The sequence below is a fragment of the Mustela lutreola genome, chromosome 1 (assembly GCF_030435805.1).
Source record: "Mustela lutreola isolate mMusLut2 chromosome 1, mMusLut2.pri, whole genome shotgun sequence".
Classification (NCBI taxonomy): domain Eukaryota; kingdom Metazoa; phylum Chordata; class Mammalia; order Carnivora; family Mustelidae; genus Mustela; species Mustela lutreola.
In genome coordinates, this window is record NC_081290.1 from 183,461,282 (window position 1) to 183,474,443 (window position 13,162).

The window sequence follows — 13,162 nt, forward strand, 5'->3', positions numbered from 1 at the left end:
GTGGAGGCTCCACGGGCAATTCTTCTGTTCTGGGCGTGTCCGGGGGGGTTACTCTCTGGCATTCAGCTGACGGATAGGTGGGTCTTCGAGAATAATGAGACTTCACTACTCTCAGGTCTTAGCTGAAGTAGGTGTGGCTGGAAGCCTTGGCTGGGCTGGGACTGTTGACCACAGGGCCTCCACGTGGCCTCTCTGGATGGCAGTCTCAGGGTGGTGGGACTCTTTACAGAGCAGATCGAGGCTCCCAGATAGAATATTCCCAAAAAACTGCACTGAAGCTGCAGGGCTCAGAAATCCCAGAACCTCACTTCCGCCACGTTTCATGGGTCACGCAAATTCAAGAGGAGGACATCTGCAGACACCTTTAATGCTTCCGCCAGGAGCCTCCAGCCCCACCAGGAACAGTGTCCTAGGCCCGAAGGCTGCTCTAGATGCTGGCATCATTCTCGTTCTTTCCCCCCAGAGACTCAGACACACGTCCTACTCCGGGCCCAGGGCAGCGTCCCCAGCTGACCTCCTGCTTAGACCGCCTTCCACCTGTCTGGGCTGCTGGCAGGACCTTTGGTTTTTCTTGGCTGCTGCCGGATCTAGAGCTGCTCTTTTCAGGTTTTTGTTCACAGACGGCTTTAGATGGGAGATAAGGAAGTGTGAGTCCATTTTTGCAGAGGCGAAGATGCTGCCGTCCGGTGCAGGGGGAGGGGGCAATAATTCTCCAGACTTCAAGTCCCCCCTGGCTCTTTTAGATTGGCTCCAGCAGCAGGTCGCTGCTGCAGGAAAGGGTTTTCTCTATGCCGTGACTCTAAGGCTCTTGGGGAGTCCGAGGTGGGCCTCAGCCATGAGACGGACGAGGGCGATGGGAGGAAGAGGCCATGCTCTATCTGCCGCACCGCCTAGATGCTGAGTCACATCAACACCAAGCAACACCTGGTCAGACAGGCTCCCACACTCCCATCTGGCCCAAACCAGATGCTCCTTCCCCGGCTCTGGGCTGGGAGTGGCAGGTGTCTGGTGGGTCAGTCTCTGCTTCAGGAGCCAGGGTGCAGGGTCACGTAGACGAAGGCCATGTGCACGTCTTTCCCCTTTTCTTCAGTAATGGGTTTCAAATGTGATTATGAAATGTTTAAGCCGCACAAAAAGGAATGAGGAATACAAAAACAAGCCCCCTACACACACACAAGCAAGCAAGTTTGGTTCTCATTCCAAACTATTTGTTTTTTTGTTAAGAAAAAAAAAATGTGACCAATATTGCTGAAGTTCTCTGTGCCACATATACTCTCAGGACTCTGGAGAGTTGGGCAGAGCAGCGGGTCTGCTCATTCTCTCTGTGGGCTTCGGGAAGCAGCCATGCGGACCCTCCTGCTCCTGACAAAGCCTATTAAGGCATCTGGACGGGTTTTAAACAGAATGAGTGTGTAACAGTTGACAGACATATTCTTCCTTCTTTGTAAACTGGTATTAAATGAGAAAGCAAAAATCACACACACACAAACACACACACACACACACACTCACACACGTACACCAAACAAGCAAGGGGAGAAGCATTGATGGAGAAGAGAGAAGCTCAGTATCAGAGATTGCTGCTCCGTCCAAAGAAGGACCACTTCCTGGGACCCCAGTCAAGGTACATTGGATCAGAGTCTGCAAATAGGCCATAGAGAACGTCGACCCTTCTTGCTTCTTTCCACTCTGAGCGCAGAGACTTCCCAGATCCCATAGTCTGCACGGGTCACTAGGCCCTTAGAAATTGGCTTCACGTCTCTGTGGACATCTGTCTCCCACACTTGACTGTAAACCCCACGACTGTACATTATTCCTTGTCGATCTCCCACGAAGTTCCCGTGCAGAGACAGGACTCTATTACTGCCTAGAATGTATGATTCATTTTTAGGAAATCCCCATGATCACTGAGCAGGAGACAGGAGACCTGACAGAAAGGGAAAGGGAAAGTGGCTGAAACGTAAGAGACCAGAGCACGCGGAGCTCCCAGACGTTGGTTCCTAATTCCACTCTTTCCCGACAGGATCCAGAGCTCCTGGGAGAGATGGCTGATGCTGAGACCAGGGAGGAGATGTACAAGATGAGCCCAGGGCATCTGCTCATGCCAGAGAGTAAGGAAATGCTTTTTTAAGAATAAAACCCACAATGATGAGTTATGTCAAAGAACTCAGGAGCCAACTGAAACAACTCCCTATGACTAACATTGGGTCATTTGAAGGAAAAAAAAAAAAACTTTCAATATCCATGAGTCTATTCTGATAAGTAAGTAATTGAATGAATAAATGGGGAAGAAAAACAAATCTCTCGTGCAGAAGAATCTCATATACTTTCTGTAGATCCTCCACCATTAGGGGTTGGAGCATAGGACTTTCTTTCCCCCCAAAAAGCACACTAGGGAAAGGAGAAAAATAGGAACAACTTTTCCATGGAGAAAACCTGACAAACATGACCTCAGCCTGGTGGCTGAGGTCAACAATGAAACATCATGGAGATAGTACACACTCTGGATGTGAGGTGGCATACACAATGCTTTATCTCTGTGGTCTTCCTCCTCCAAACCCATGGTTCCAGTCTAACTATTAGAAAAACATCAGACACATCCCAGTGGAGGGACACACTATGATAGACCTGACACGTCCTCCTCAAAACTGCCAGGATCATCAAAAAGCAGGGAAAGTTTGAGAAACCGTCACAACAGAAAGGAGTTTAAGGAGATGTGACAATAAAATGTACTATGGGATGTGGAACAGAAAAGGGCATCTGGTAAAAACTAAAGACATATGTGCAAAGTATGGACTTTAGTTAATAATGGTACATTGGTATCTTAATTCTGACAAATACATCAACTTAATGTAGGATGTTAATAATAGCGGAAACCGGGTGTGAGGTGTATGAGAATTCTTTGTAGTGTCTTTGCAATTTTTCTGTAAGTCTAAAACCATTCTTTAAAAATTACCAAGAAAAAAATCAACTATGTTCGGGGTGGGGGGGGGGGGGGAGCGGGAACTTATGTAGAATTAGAAAAATAGAAGGAAAAAAAAAAAAGAGAGACTGAAAGGGGTTCAGAATCATGGAAGTTAAGAAGTCCCTAACCTGTCAGAAGCAATGAAGAATCAGGGAAGATCAGAAGTAAAATCTAGGAAGATCTAGACCAGCCCAGGGGACACTGCCCTTGGAGAGGACAGTTTTAAGAGACAGTGAATAGGGAAGTCAGAGTTCAGGGACATAGTATAAGAACCTGGAAGCAACAAAAGTAGACAAACTATCAGGGAGTGTGGTCTTTAGGGATACGCAGAAACCCCAAGATGGGTCATGAGCCTCAAGGATTGTACTCATCAGAGCTCCTCACAAAACTTGGCTACCTAAAGCATGATAACCATAGACTTAGTTTAGCTGGTTAGAATTGCAGAATCCCAGGCCACACCCCAGATCACCTATAGTACTGAATGATAATCTCCCTTTCAGGAGCACAAACATTCAATACCAAGACAATAAATCACCTAATTTTAAAATGGGCAAAGAACCTGAATGGTCATTTCCCAAAAAGAAAACAGATTAGTGAAAAGATTGCTCCACATCACCCATCAGCAGGGAAATGCAAATCAAAGCCACAATGAGAGATCCCCTCACACCTGTTACAATGGCCATCATCAAAAAGACAAAAGATAAGTGTTATCAAGGATGTGGAGAAAAGAGAACCTTTGTGCACGGTTGGTGGGAATGTAAATTGATCCAGGCATTATGGAAAACAGAAAGGCCTTTTTCTCAAAGAACTTAGGATAGAACTACCATAGGAGTAGTCCTGGGTCCTGCTCCTGGGTATTTATCCAAAGGAAATGAAATCAGTATGTTGAAGGGACATCCGCAGTCCTGTGTTCGCTGTAGCATTGGTCATAGTAGCCAAGACGTGGGAACAACCCAAGTGTCCCTCAACGGATGAATGGATAAAGAAGACGTGGTAAGTGCATATAATGGAAGATTACTCAGTCATGAATGAGAAGGGAAATCCTGATGTTTGTGACAACACTGGTGAATCTGGAGGACATTTAGCTAAGTGAAAGGAGCTAGACAGAGAAAGACAAATACCATTATTATCTCATTTATACATGGGATCTAAAAAACAAGGTTGAACTCAGAAGCAGAGAGCAGAAGTGTGGAGACAGGGCAGGAAGGTGGGGGAGAATGGTAGGTTTGGGCAACAGGGGTACAAAGTTGCAATAACATAAGATGAAGAAGCCTAGGGATCTAACTTACAGCCTAGTGACTATGTCAGGAACACCGTATTCCATATTGGAAACAGGCTAATAGAGCTGATTTTAGGTGCTCTCATCACACATGAAGAACCAGTAACAATGTGAGGAAATGATATGCTAAATAGCTTGACAATAGTAATCTTGTCACAAGCCACATGTATCAAATCATCACATTGTACACATCAAATACATACAATTTATATATATACATACAATTTATATATATATATACATACAATTATATATATATATGCAAAAAATGAATTAAATTACTTTAAAATTTAAAAATCCCTGAGCGATTGGCAGAAATAGTAAAATGTTTGGAGAATTATAACATGACCAAGATGTTCATCTTCATCTCCACCAAAATAATTAAGGTGCGGATACTGGCACACACACACACACACGTGTACGCATGTACACACATGCGTGTGCGTGCACACAGACACACACACACACACAGACACACACACTCACACACACACATTCTCCTTTACAACTGCCATTTCCTCTTAACACCACGGCCACCACCAGCACCATTTCCCGCAAGATCACAGTGCCACCTTCTGGAAAGCCAAGGGCAGGATGCCTGAGCCCCTCAGGAGAACAAAGCAGGTGACAGAGGTGAGAAGTGGCTTCTCCAGGCAACGGCACCTTGTGCCGTCCAGCGGTCAGCAGCCATGTAGGGCCACTGAGCACCTGATCTGTGGCCAGTCCTCCCTGAGATCTGCCGTAATTATAAAATGGATTTCAAAGACAGTATAAAAAAAGAATGTGAAATACCTTGTTATTAATTTTTATATCGACTAGGTGTTGAGGTACTACATTAGGTTAAATAAAATATGTAATTAATTTCTCTTCTTTCTTTTCAGTTTTGTAACACAGCTCCTAGAAAATTTGATGTTCCGTCTATGATCGTGTCATGTTTTTATTGGCCAGCTCAGATGTAAGCTATGCTTCACAGAATATAGATTCCCAGGGATCTGAATGTCTTCCCCTCAAGTATGTCTCGGCAAGGTGTCTCTAATTCCGCAGCTCTGCAATTCCCCTCCTGACCTCAGCGCCGCAATCATTTACAGATCGTAAGTGGAGATTGTAAGCCAGGTGGCCTTGAAAGTCCCCGAGTCCCACTTCCGTGTCTTGGGCAGCCACAGCTCCCCTGTGAGACCTCGCCTCTGCGGGCACCTGATGGCTCCGCAGGCACTTCCTCACCTGTTAGCTGGATCGATTTTCACATATGCTCTTAAAGAAAGCCAAGCAATATTATTTATTATCACCTCTTTATGAGTGAGAAGTTAACTGATTATCTAATCTCGCAGGATAGTCACCAGCGAGGCCAGGCCTCCGCCCTTGCTCTCCACCACCTGCCGCTGCTCCTGCGTTGCCGCACGTGGGCATTTCAAGCGTTCCCTGGCAGCCGGGTGGTTTCCAGAGCTCGTGGAAGCATGTTCTTGAAGAGCGTTTGACCTGTTGTGTGACTGTTAAAACCCTCCGTCTTATTGTGCTCAGTCTTCTCATCTGTAAATTGGGAGGAGAGAATGAAATCATCTCTAAAGTCTTTCCTGATGCTAAAATCCTGAGCATCTCTGAAACTTGGCTGAATGTGCACCAAGGACGGAAGCCTGCGTCTCATTCTCCTCATTCCCCCCCGTGTCTCTGCTGCAGGATTTTGGACAGAGAGATAGGCTTTGCCTGGCACATGGCAGAAGCTAGAATGTCCCATGGTCTCACTGAGCCCAGTTCTACACACACACACACACACACACACACACACACACACCGCCGGCTGCGCTAGGAAGGAAATGGTGTAGGGCCCTATCCGAGTTGTCTGGGCCAAGGTCACCCGGAGGATACGTCTCTCAGATGTCACCTTCATGAAGTATTCAGCACGTGCTCCCGGGAGCTTGTATGAGTGACAAGAGGCTGCCCTTCCTGGCGTTTCTCTCTGCGTGCAGATCTCTGTGCCCAGATCTCTCTGTACCTCTCCCATCCCTATCTCATCCTCTCCGGGGGCTGCTGTCACTGGGTCTCTGCCTTTTGCTCTTCCCTTTCCATCGACGACCCCAGAGGTCTTGTCCATCCTCTGCCAACCTGCATGTGGGCCCCTCTCCCTGCCGCTGTTGCCCCCGCCCAGGAAGCGAGGGCTCTACCCTTCAGAGGCATCCCCGGGACATGGGCCTGTCTAGCCCTCTTCTGCTCTACCTTGCAGAGAGCCGTGTGCCTGGGCAGAGACACTCCTCAGGACTGTGGGAGCCAGACGCCTTGTGCGGAAGAGCTGCACCTACCAGGGTGCCCAGAGGGTAGGATCTGGGGCTGAATTTGCACAGAGGAGTTGGGGATAAAGCGAAGGGGTGGGCAAGACAAACAGCCCAGGGGACAAACACCTGGGCTGGTGGGGTCAGAAGCCCCTGAGCTGGGGGAGGGAATAGTCTGGCGTGTACTAGGGCCTCGGGGTTGGGGGGGGAGGATCACCTGGGGACCGGCAGCTCCCGGAAGCTGAGTCTCAGTCCTAACTGTTGTGCACCCGTCATTCTACAGGTAGGCTCTGCTCTCGCTCACCGCCTCCTCCCTGTCCTCCTGGAACCTTCCTCACCAGAGCTGGTCCCCATGACACCCCCCTCTGCCTCCTCTGCCCTCGAGGATTCTTCAACCATTGGCCTGGCCAAGATGCCTGTTTTCCCTGTGGTTCCGGGGCCACCCAGCCGGAGGAGGGCAAGGACACTTGTGTCTGCCTGGGGCCTGGCCGAGTGTTCCAGGTATGTCCTCTGGCAGTGGGACCCAAGGACAGGCTGCCTTTCCAGGACTGTTTTTGGTCAAGTTCGGCTCAGATGTAACCTGACCGGGCTTAGCTCGGGTTTCCAAGTGACACAGGGATAAGATTGCCAGATAAAATACAGGGTGCCCAGTTAAACCTGAACTTCAGATCAGTTACAGATCATTGTTTAGCATAAGTATGTCTCAAATACTGAATGAGACAGACTTATGCTGAAAACATTTCTTGCTTATCCAACATTCAAATTTAACATTTTTACTTGCTAAATCAAGCAACGCTACTCAGAAGAAAAGGCAATCAGCTCTTCTCCACCATGACCACTCCCAAAATACACTCTGCCCCAAACCCTTCCAATTCGAACTTTCCCTAGAAGCCAACAATTAGGCATGTGAATCCTTCCTTTCCTGAAATTCCCAGGTCTTGTTGGCTAAAAGGCTAGCACCGCCTCGACCCTAACCAGCATGTACTGGTCACCTTCCCCTCTCTTCGGACTCCTCTCCAGACCTGTTGAACCTTGACCTCCCCTCCCCCACCTCTCTCTTCTGGCCCATCTCGGGCAGGGTCACAGCAAAAGCTGTAGTTCCTCATCAACCAGCGAATCTTCAACTGAACTTCTTCCCTCCTCACCCCCCAGCCCAGTGATGGGCAGTGCCCCTGCCTCCCAGGCTACCAAGATGTTGGAGAGCCGTGGGGCTGTGTCCAGCGGGAACACAGGAGCTGCAAGGATGGGGCCACCTGGAACCAGGAGGGGCTGTGTTTGACCAAGGATCAGTGGAGTGACCACTGTGCCCAGGAGGTAGGAGGTGTCTCCATAGTGCAGCCCTGGCCCTCCGCCCGACACCTACCCCCTCGCCCTCGCTGGAAACAAGGAGCTCTGTGCTCTATACTCTGAAGCTGGAGAGAGTCATGGACAGCCTCCCCTGGAGAGGTGTCCCTAAGATGTATGAGTTTCCGTGCAGGTGTGTGCCACTCCAGGAGATGCCCGTGGCTATGACCCAGGCCTGGGGCTCTGTCTGTGCTGGGGACAAGGCTCAAGTGGAACGTGTGGTCCCCTGTGCCCCGAGGGAGAGAGACACGTCCTGCAGCTCAGCTGCTCTGAGGGCGTCCCACAGATCTCCGTCCCTGAGGGCACTGGGAGCCAGGTACAGTGTCCGAGCTTCAACCCCTGGCTGGGCTGGGGCCCCCTGCACCTGGGGCCTCTGCCTCCCGAGAAGGAGAAGGCATGACATGCCTGTGTGTGGCGTCCGGGCCCCAACTGGCCGACCCACATCATAGGCACAGGCTCTAGGACAGAGGAAAGGCCTGCCTGTTGATTTAATTTCATCCTGTAAAACTCCTTGAAGAAGTGATTTGCTCATTAAAGAGGCAGAAATTGTCTTGGAAAACTTCCCACGTGAGCAAAGCATGGCGCGGGAGTTATGACTCCTGGTTACCCCTCCCTGTGAAGTTCTTAGACGACAGGTACCACCACTCCCCTGCATCCTTACCATGACACTCAGACAGGGCTCAAGGGAAGCCCCATGCTCTCTCCACCTCCCTGCAGGGCAGATGTGTTACTTACTCACCATGTCTTAAGGGAAAGAGCTGACCCTGGACCTCTTCTTTCCCAGGAATTCTACCTTCTGGACAAGCCTTCCTCACCACGTGCCGTAGGCCATCCCTGCAACTCAGACCAAGGGCATAAGCCTGTCCCTCTGTATGTGGTCAGGATGGATGGTAAGACAGTGGGACAGAGGGAAGCCACAGGTGGACCCACCACTCAGGACCACACATGGGAAAGCCTGGACCTTTCTGTGGCATGAGCGTGGCCTCTTCAGGCAGAAGCTAGATGGTGATGGGCGGAGCCCCATGAAGGGACCCGTTGATTTTTAGAAAGTTGAATCCCGCCATGTGCAAATCAGAAACAGACAGCTTCTGCTGTGTCCATGCACCAGGGAAAACTCTCTCCCAGGCCCCTGCCAGTTGAGGGAGATCCCTGTCTTGTTCCAGACTTTGGGTTCCTGGGCCTGATCAGACCAGGACACAAGCTGCTGCACGCCCTTGGCCTGCTCTTCGGGGATCCCAGGGCCCCAGGCCACAACACCGGTGAGCATCCAGGGGACAGCTGTTGTCTCTCCTCTCCCACCGCCACCAGCAAGAATCTGTCTAAAGGTCTCTGTTCCTCATGTTCTGTATCTCGCTTGCCCAGGAAAGTCGAGCGAAGGACATCTGACCTCCCCTTGGTCAGGGAGCCCCAACTCCACGCGCTGTGGGCATCTGTTGCCCCCAGAGCCTGGCATCCGCAACCCCACAGTCTGCCTCCAAGTCAACGATACACTTGCCTTCCTGGTCACCCGTGAGCATTACCCGGAGTATGACCTGTGAGTGCCCGGAGGACATGGCCTGCCACCGTGGAGGCGCTGGACAAAAAACACCCTGGTGCCTGTGGGCACCCGCAGGAGACAACACACCCCTCCTTTCTCTGTCCCCAGGGGCCACTTCTATAACACACTGCCGGGATTTGACTGGGGACGCTTCCGGGCCCTCCCTGAGGAGTCCCAGCTCCACGATAGAGAGCCCTACCTCTTCCTGCAACAGTTCCAGCAGCCCGGGGTGTATGTCTTCCGTCTGAGCAGCAACAAGCATCGGAAGATGGTTTGTCCGTGACGGTTGGCCTCGTTCAACACACCCACCCATCATGTCCCCCTCACCTTAGACGACACTGCCTCATAACCATCCCAGACGGAACCCCAAGGAGGGAGACACTCAGGGCATCCCTATCAAAGTTTTGGGCTCCACACTCCTAACAGACAGTTGCTGGGGGTTTCCAGGGTTCCTCCAACATGTGGTGTATAGAGAAGGGAAGACCGTGGGGGTAAAAATAGCAGGTGTGTCTAAGGACCTCACGGTGTCCAGACATCGCTCATGGCCCTCTGCTTCATTACCCGCTTTTGCCCCACTCCCTCTCTCACCTTGAAAGCTCACACCCCAAGGTCATCTGCACAGGCTTGTATCCATGTGACCTGCTTGTGATGCCTCCACTGACCCAGGTGCAGTGTCAGGGTCACACACGGGATTTAGCTCCTCACCCCCCCTGCACAGCGTCGAGGAGGCTGTGCCGACCTCGCCCCAGAACAGGCAAACAGCTGCTCTGTTACTCGATGTGAATTTGTTTCCCTGGGGAAAACACAGATTCTGCTCCCCCAAGGTGTGCACAAAGGTCTGGGCTATTTGGTTCGTGCCGACAGGCCCAGGGTCCCACTCTGTCCCCTTGCTGGTCTCTGGCAGACCGTGAGAGAAAGGCTGAACAGATTTCTTTCCCCCCAGTACCTCCGCACCCTGCCGCCCGGGGGCCGGTGCTTCGGAGAAGGGCCCTTTGCCTCCACGACTCCCAGGTATCTCATCCAAACCGGCATTGCCAAGATCCCCAGGCCCCCGAAGAGGTCTGACTGGCCAGAAGTCCTGGGGGAGATGGTCCTGCTGCTGGGGTTCTGCCTGCTTCTGTTGGTGAGTAAAGCCGGACAAGGGACATCATAACCTCCACGCAAGACCGCCTCTTCAAACCCGTGTAAATGGGCTGTCCCGGCCCATTTGCAGCAGGCATTACAATAGTTGCTAAGATGCGAAAGTGACAAAGGTACAGCCTCGGGCCTCCCGTGATGAAAGCTCAGCAGGCAGAATATAGACAAGGAAACAAACAAACATCCAGCAACATTAGGGGACTCTGGCGAAAGCTTGTCCAGGGTGTCTGGCTGCATCAGGAAGGAGCTGACTGCCCCCCAGGTGGGTCAGGACAGACTTCTGTGAGGAGGTGATCCCGAAAGAGGTCTGAGATATGAGCCATGGGGGCATGTGTCCCCTGTACTAACGAAGGGGTTGGCGAGTTGGGGGCTGGGAGGTACTGGGCTTGGGAGGAAGGTGCGGATGAGATAGGGGGTACTATGTGTAAGGGTACAGAGGCATGAAACAGCATTCATCTGCTCAGGGAACCAAATATGGGGGTGCAGACACAGAGCTGAGAGACAAAATCACTATGATCCCATGGGCCCCGCTTTATCCTCTATGCAGTGAGGGATCCAGTAAAACCTTTCAGCCAAGGGCAGCTGGGTGGCTCAGTCGTTAAGCGTCTGCCTTCAGCTCAGGTCATGATCCCAGAGTTCTGGGATCGAGCCCCACAAGGAACTCCCTGCTCAGCAAGGAGCCTGATTCTCCCTCTCCCACTCCCCCTGCTTGTGTTCCCTCTCTCACTGTCTCTCTGCCAATTAAATAAACAAAATCTTAAAAAACAAATAAATAAAACCTTTGAACAAAACAAAACAAAAAACTTTCAAGCAAGAGAGAGAAACCCTGGTAAGAATTTTATTTTTACTCTAGCAATAGGGTAGAAGAAAGGATGGATGGAGGGTGGGGGCACAAGGAGATAGGCAGTGGGAATGGTCCAAACAAGAAGACGAGGTTCTCCCTCTCTTCAGCTGAGCAGGGCTCTTCCTCCGGCTGGTCTTCAAAGAAGATGCTTCCCCCTGTCCCTCACATCGCCACATTATGTACCATGTAGATTCAGTGTCACAGCCTGAGCTGGGCCCGGAAGGCCACTCCCAACCCCACCTTCCGGAAGCATCAGCAAGGATACAACCTGGATGCCTACACCTCCCCAAGGCCTGGGATGACGTCAGTGAGGAGAGGTCGAGCACACCAAGATTCTGATACCCCCAGGGTTGAGGGAGATCACGGTGAGTGACAGACTCAGGTTAGAATCCCAGAGGGGTCCCCAAATCCAACTGGCCACCCCCCGCTTCCCTTTCTCATGTTCCCAGATTACTCATGGTTCTGTTCTTCCGCATTTCATTTATTCATTTGTTCAGTAAATATTTATTGGATGGCCACGGTATGCCAGACACTGCCTGGTTCTAGAAGTACATGCTGAGGGGGATAGAGACATCTAAATAAAAACTTTTCAAGGGGCACCTGGGTGGTTCAGTCGGTTAAGCAATCTGCCTTTGGCTCAGGTCATGATCCCAGGGTCTTAGGATCAAGCCCCGAATCGGGCTCCCTACTCAGTGGGGAAGTCTGCCTCTCCCTCTCCATCTGCCTCTCCCTCTGTTCATGCTCTCTTTTAAATAAATAAGTAAAATCTTAAAAAAAAAAAAAAAAAAAAAAACTTTCCAAAAGAAAAGTAATATAACCATGTACAAAGTACCCGAGTCAGGAGATGTCCAGCACTAGCTAGAGGAGCAGCTCCCAGAAGGCACTCCTGTGTCACACCAAGTGACCTTCTACCCTTGTTCCTCAAAGTACACTCCTCAGATAAGAGCACCCCAACTTAAATGTGATGGTGAATTACATGGGGACCTTCTGCAATGGGTCAGAGGTAGAATCTAGAATTCTGTGTTTCTAATGAGGTCCTCCTCAGGGCTGTTACAAGCAAGACTGTGTCTTGACCATTGAGGATCCACAGGAAGAAGGTTCAGGGAAGATCAGCAGGGAGGCTTATCTTTGCATTTCGGGAGGCTAATCCTGCTTCCTGCCCCCTGACAGGTGGGTGCTGGGAGGTCGAGGAGCAGGTAGACCTGGAGTGGTTTGACCCAGAATGCTTCTTTGCAATCCTGCTCAGACAGTCTCTGTCTGTGACAACAAAACTCAGCCAGACCAAGGAAGAGGTAAGTGGAGAAGCTGGAGAAGTGAACGGGGTTGGAAGCGGGTTCATCGCAAAACGCAGCTGGTTACAGGATAGAGAACCTGAAGAAATCCTTCATCTACTCATCAGAACCAGGGAAAAGGAAAGTATATGGGAGTGGGGATAGAAGATTTCAGATTAAATTTAGGGCTAATTTTCAGAACTTTGGACCTCAGATCAGTGATAGGAAATCTATTAAGACCCACCTCTGGAGTCTTCAGATCCCCGTTCCTGGTCCTCAGTAGCCCCACTGGAATGTATAAATTCAGGCCAGTAGGTGACAGGCCTTGGGAGGGGGGTAAAAACCACGCACACACTAGAAGTCCAAGTAGGGAAGCTGGGTCAGGGGGCTATGGCGCTGGGGCGTCCCTCCACTGACGGGCAGCAGAGGGCGCTGTGATCAAAGCAACGAGTGGGGCCGAGAGGCCGCGGCGCGCGGTCACAGGTGCGCGCCGCGCTCTCCCGCAGCTCAAACTCCTCTGC

The 13,162-nt window shown here is 50.8% G+C and overlaps 1 protein-coding gene across 1 annotated transcript; it reads left to right on the top strand.

Moving 5' to 3' along the window:
• The first annotated feature begins 7,828 nt into the window (after positions 1 to 7,828).
• On the top strand, positions 7,829 to 11,870 carry LOC131820261 (uncharacterized). Its single transcript, XM_059155791.1, has 5 exons — positions 7,829 to 8,168; positions 8,637 to 9,111; positions 9,215 to 9,386; positions 9,498 to 10,512; positions 11,561 to 11,870. The coding sequence occupies exons 2-4, from the start codon at positions 8,952 to 8,954 to the stop codon at positions 9,670 to 9,672; spliced, it is 507 nt and encodes a 168-aa protein (XP_059011774.1). The 5' UTR covers positions 7,829 to 8,168; positions 8,637 to 8,951; the 3' UTR covers positions 9,673 to 10,512; positions 11,561 to 11,870.
• The last annotated feature ends 1,292 nt before the right edge of the window (positions 11,871 to 13,162 follow it).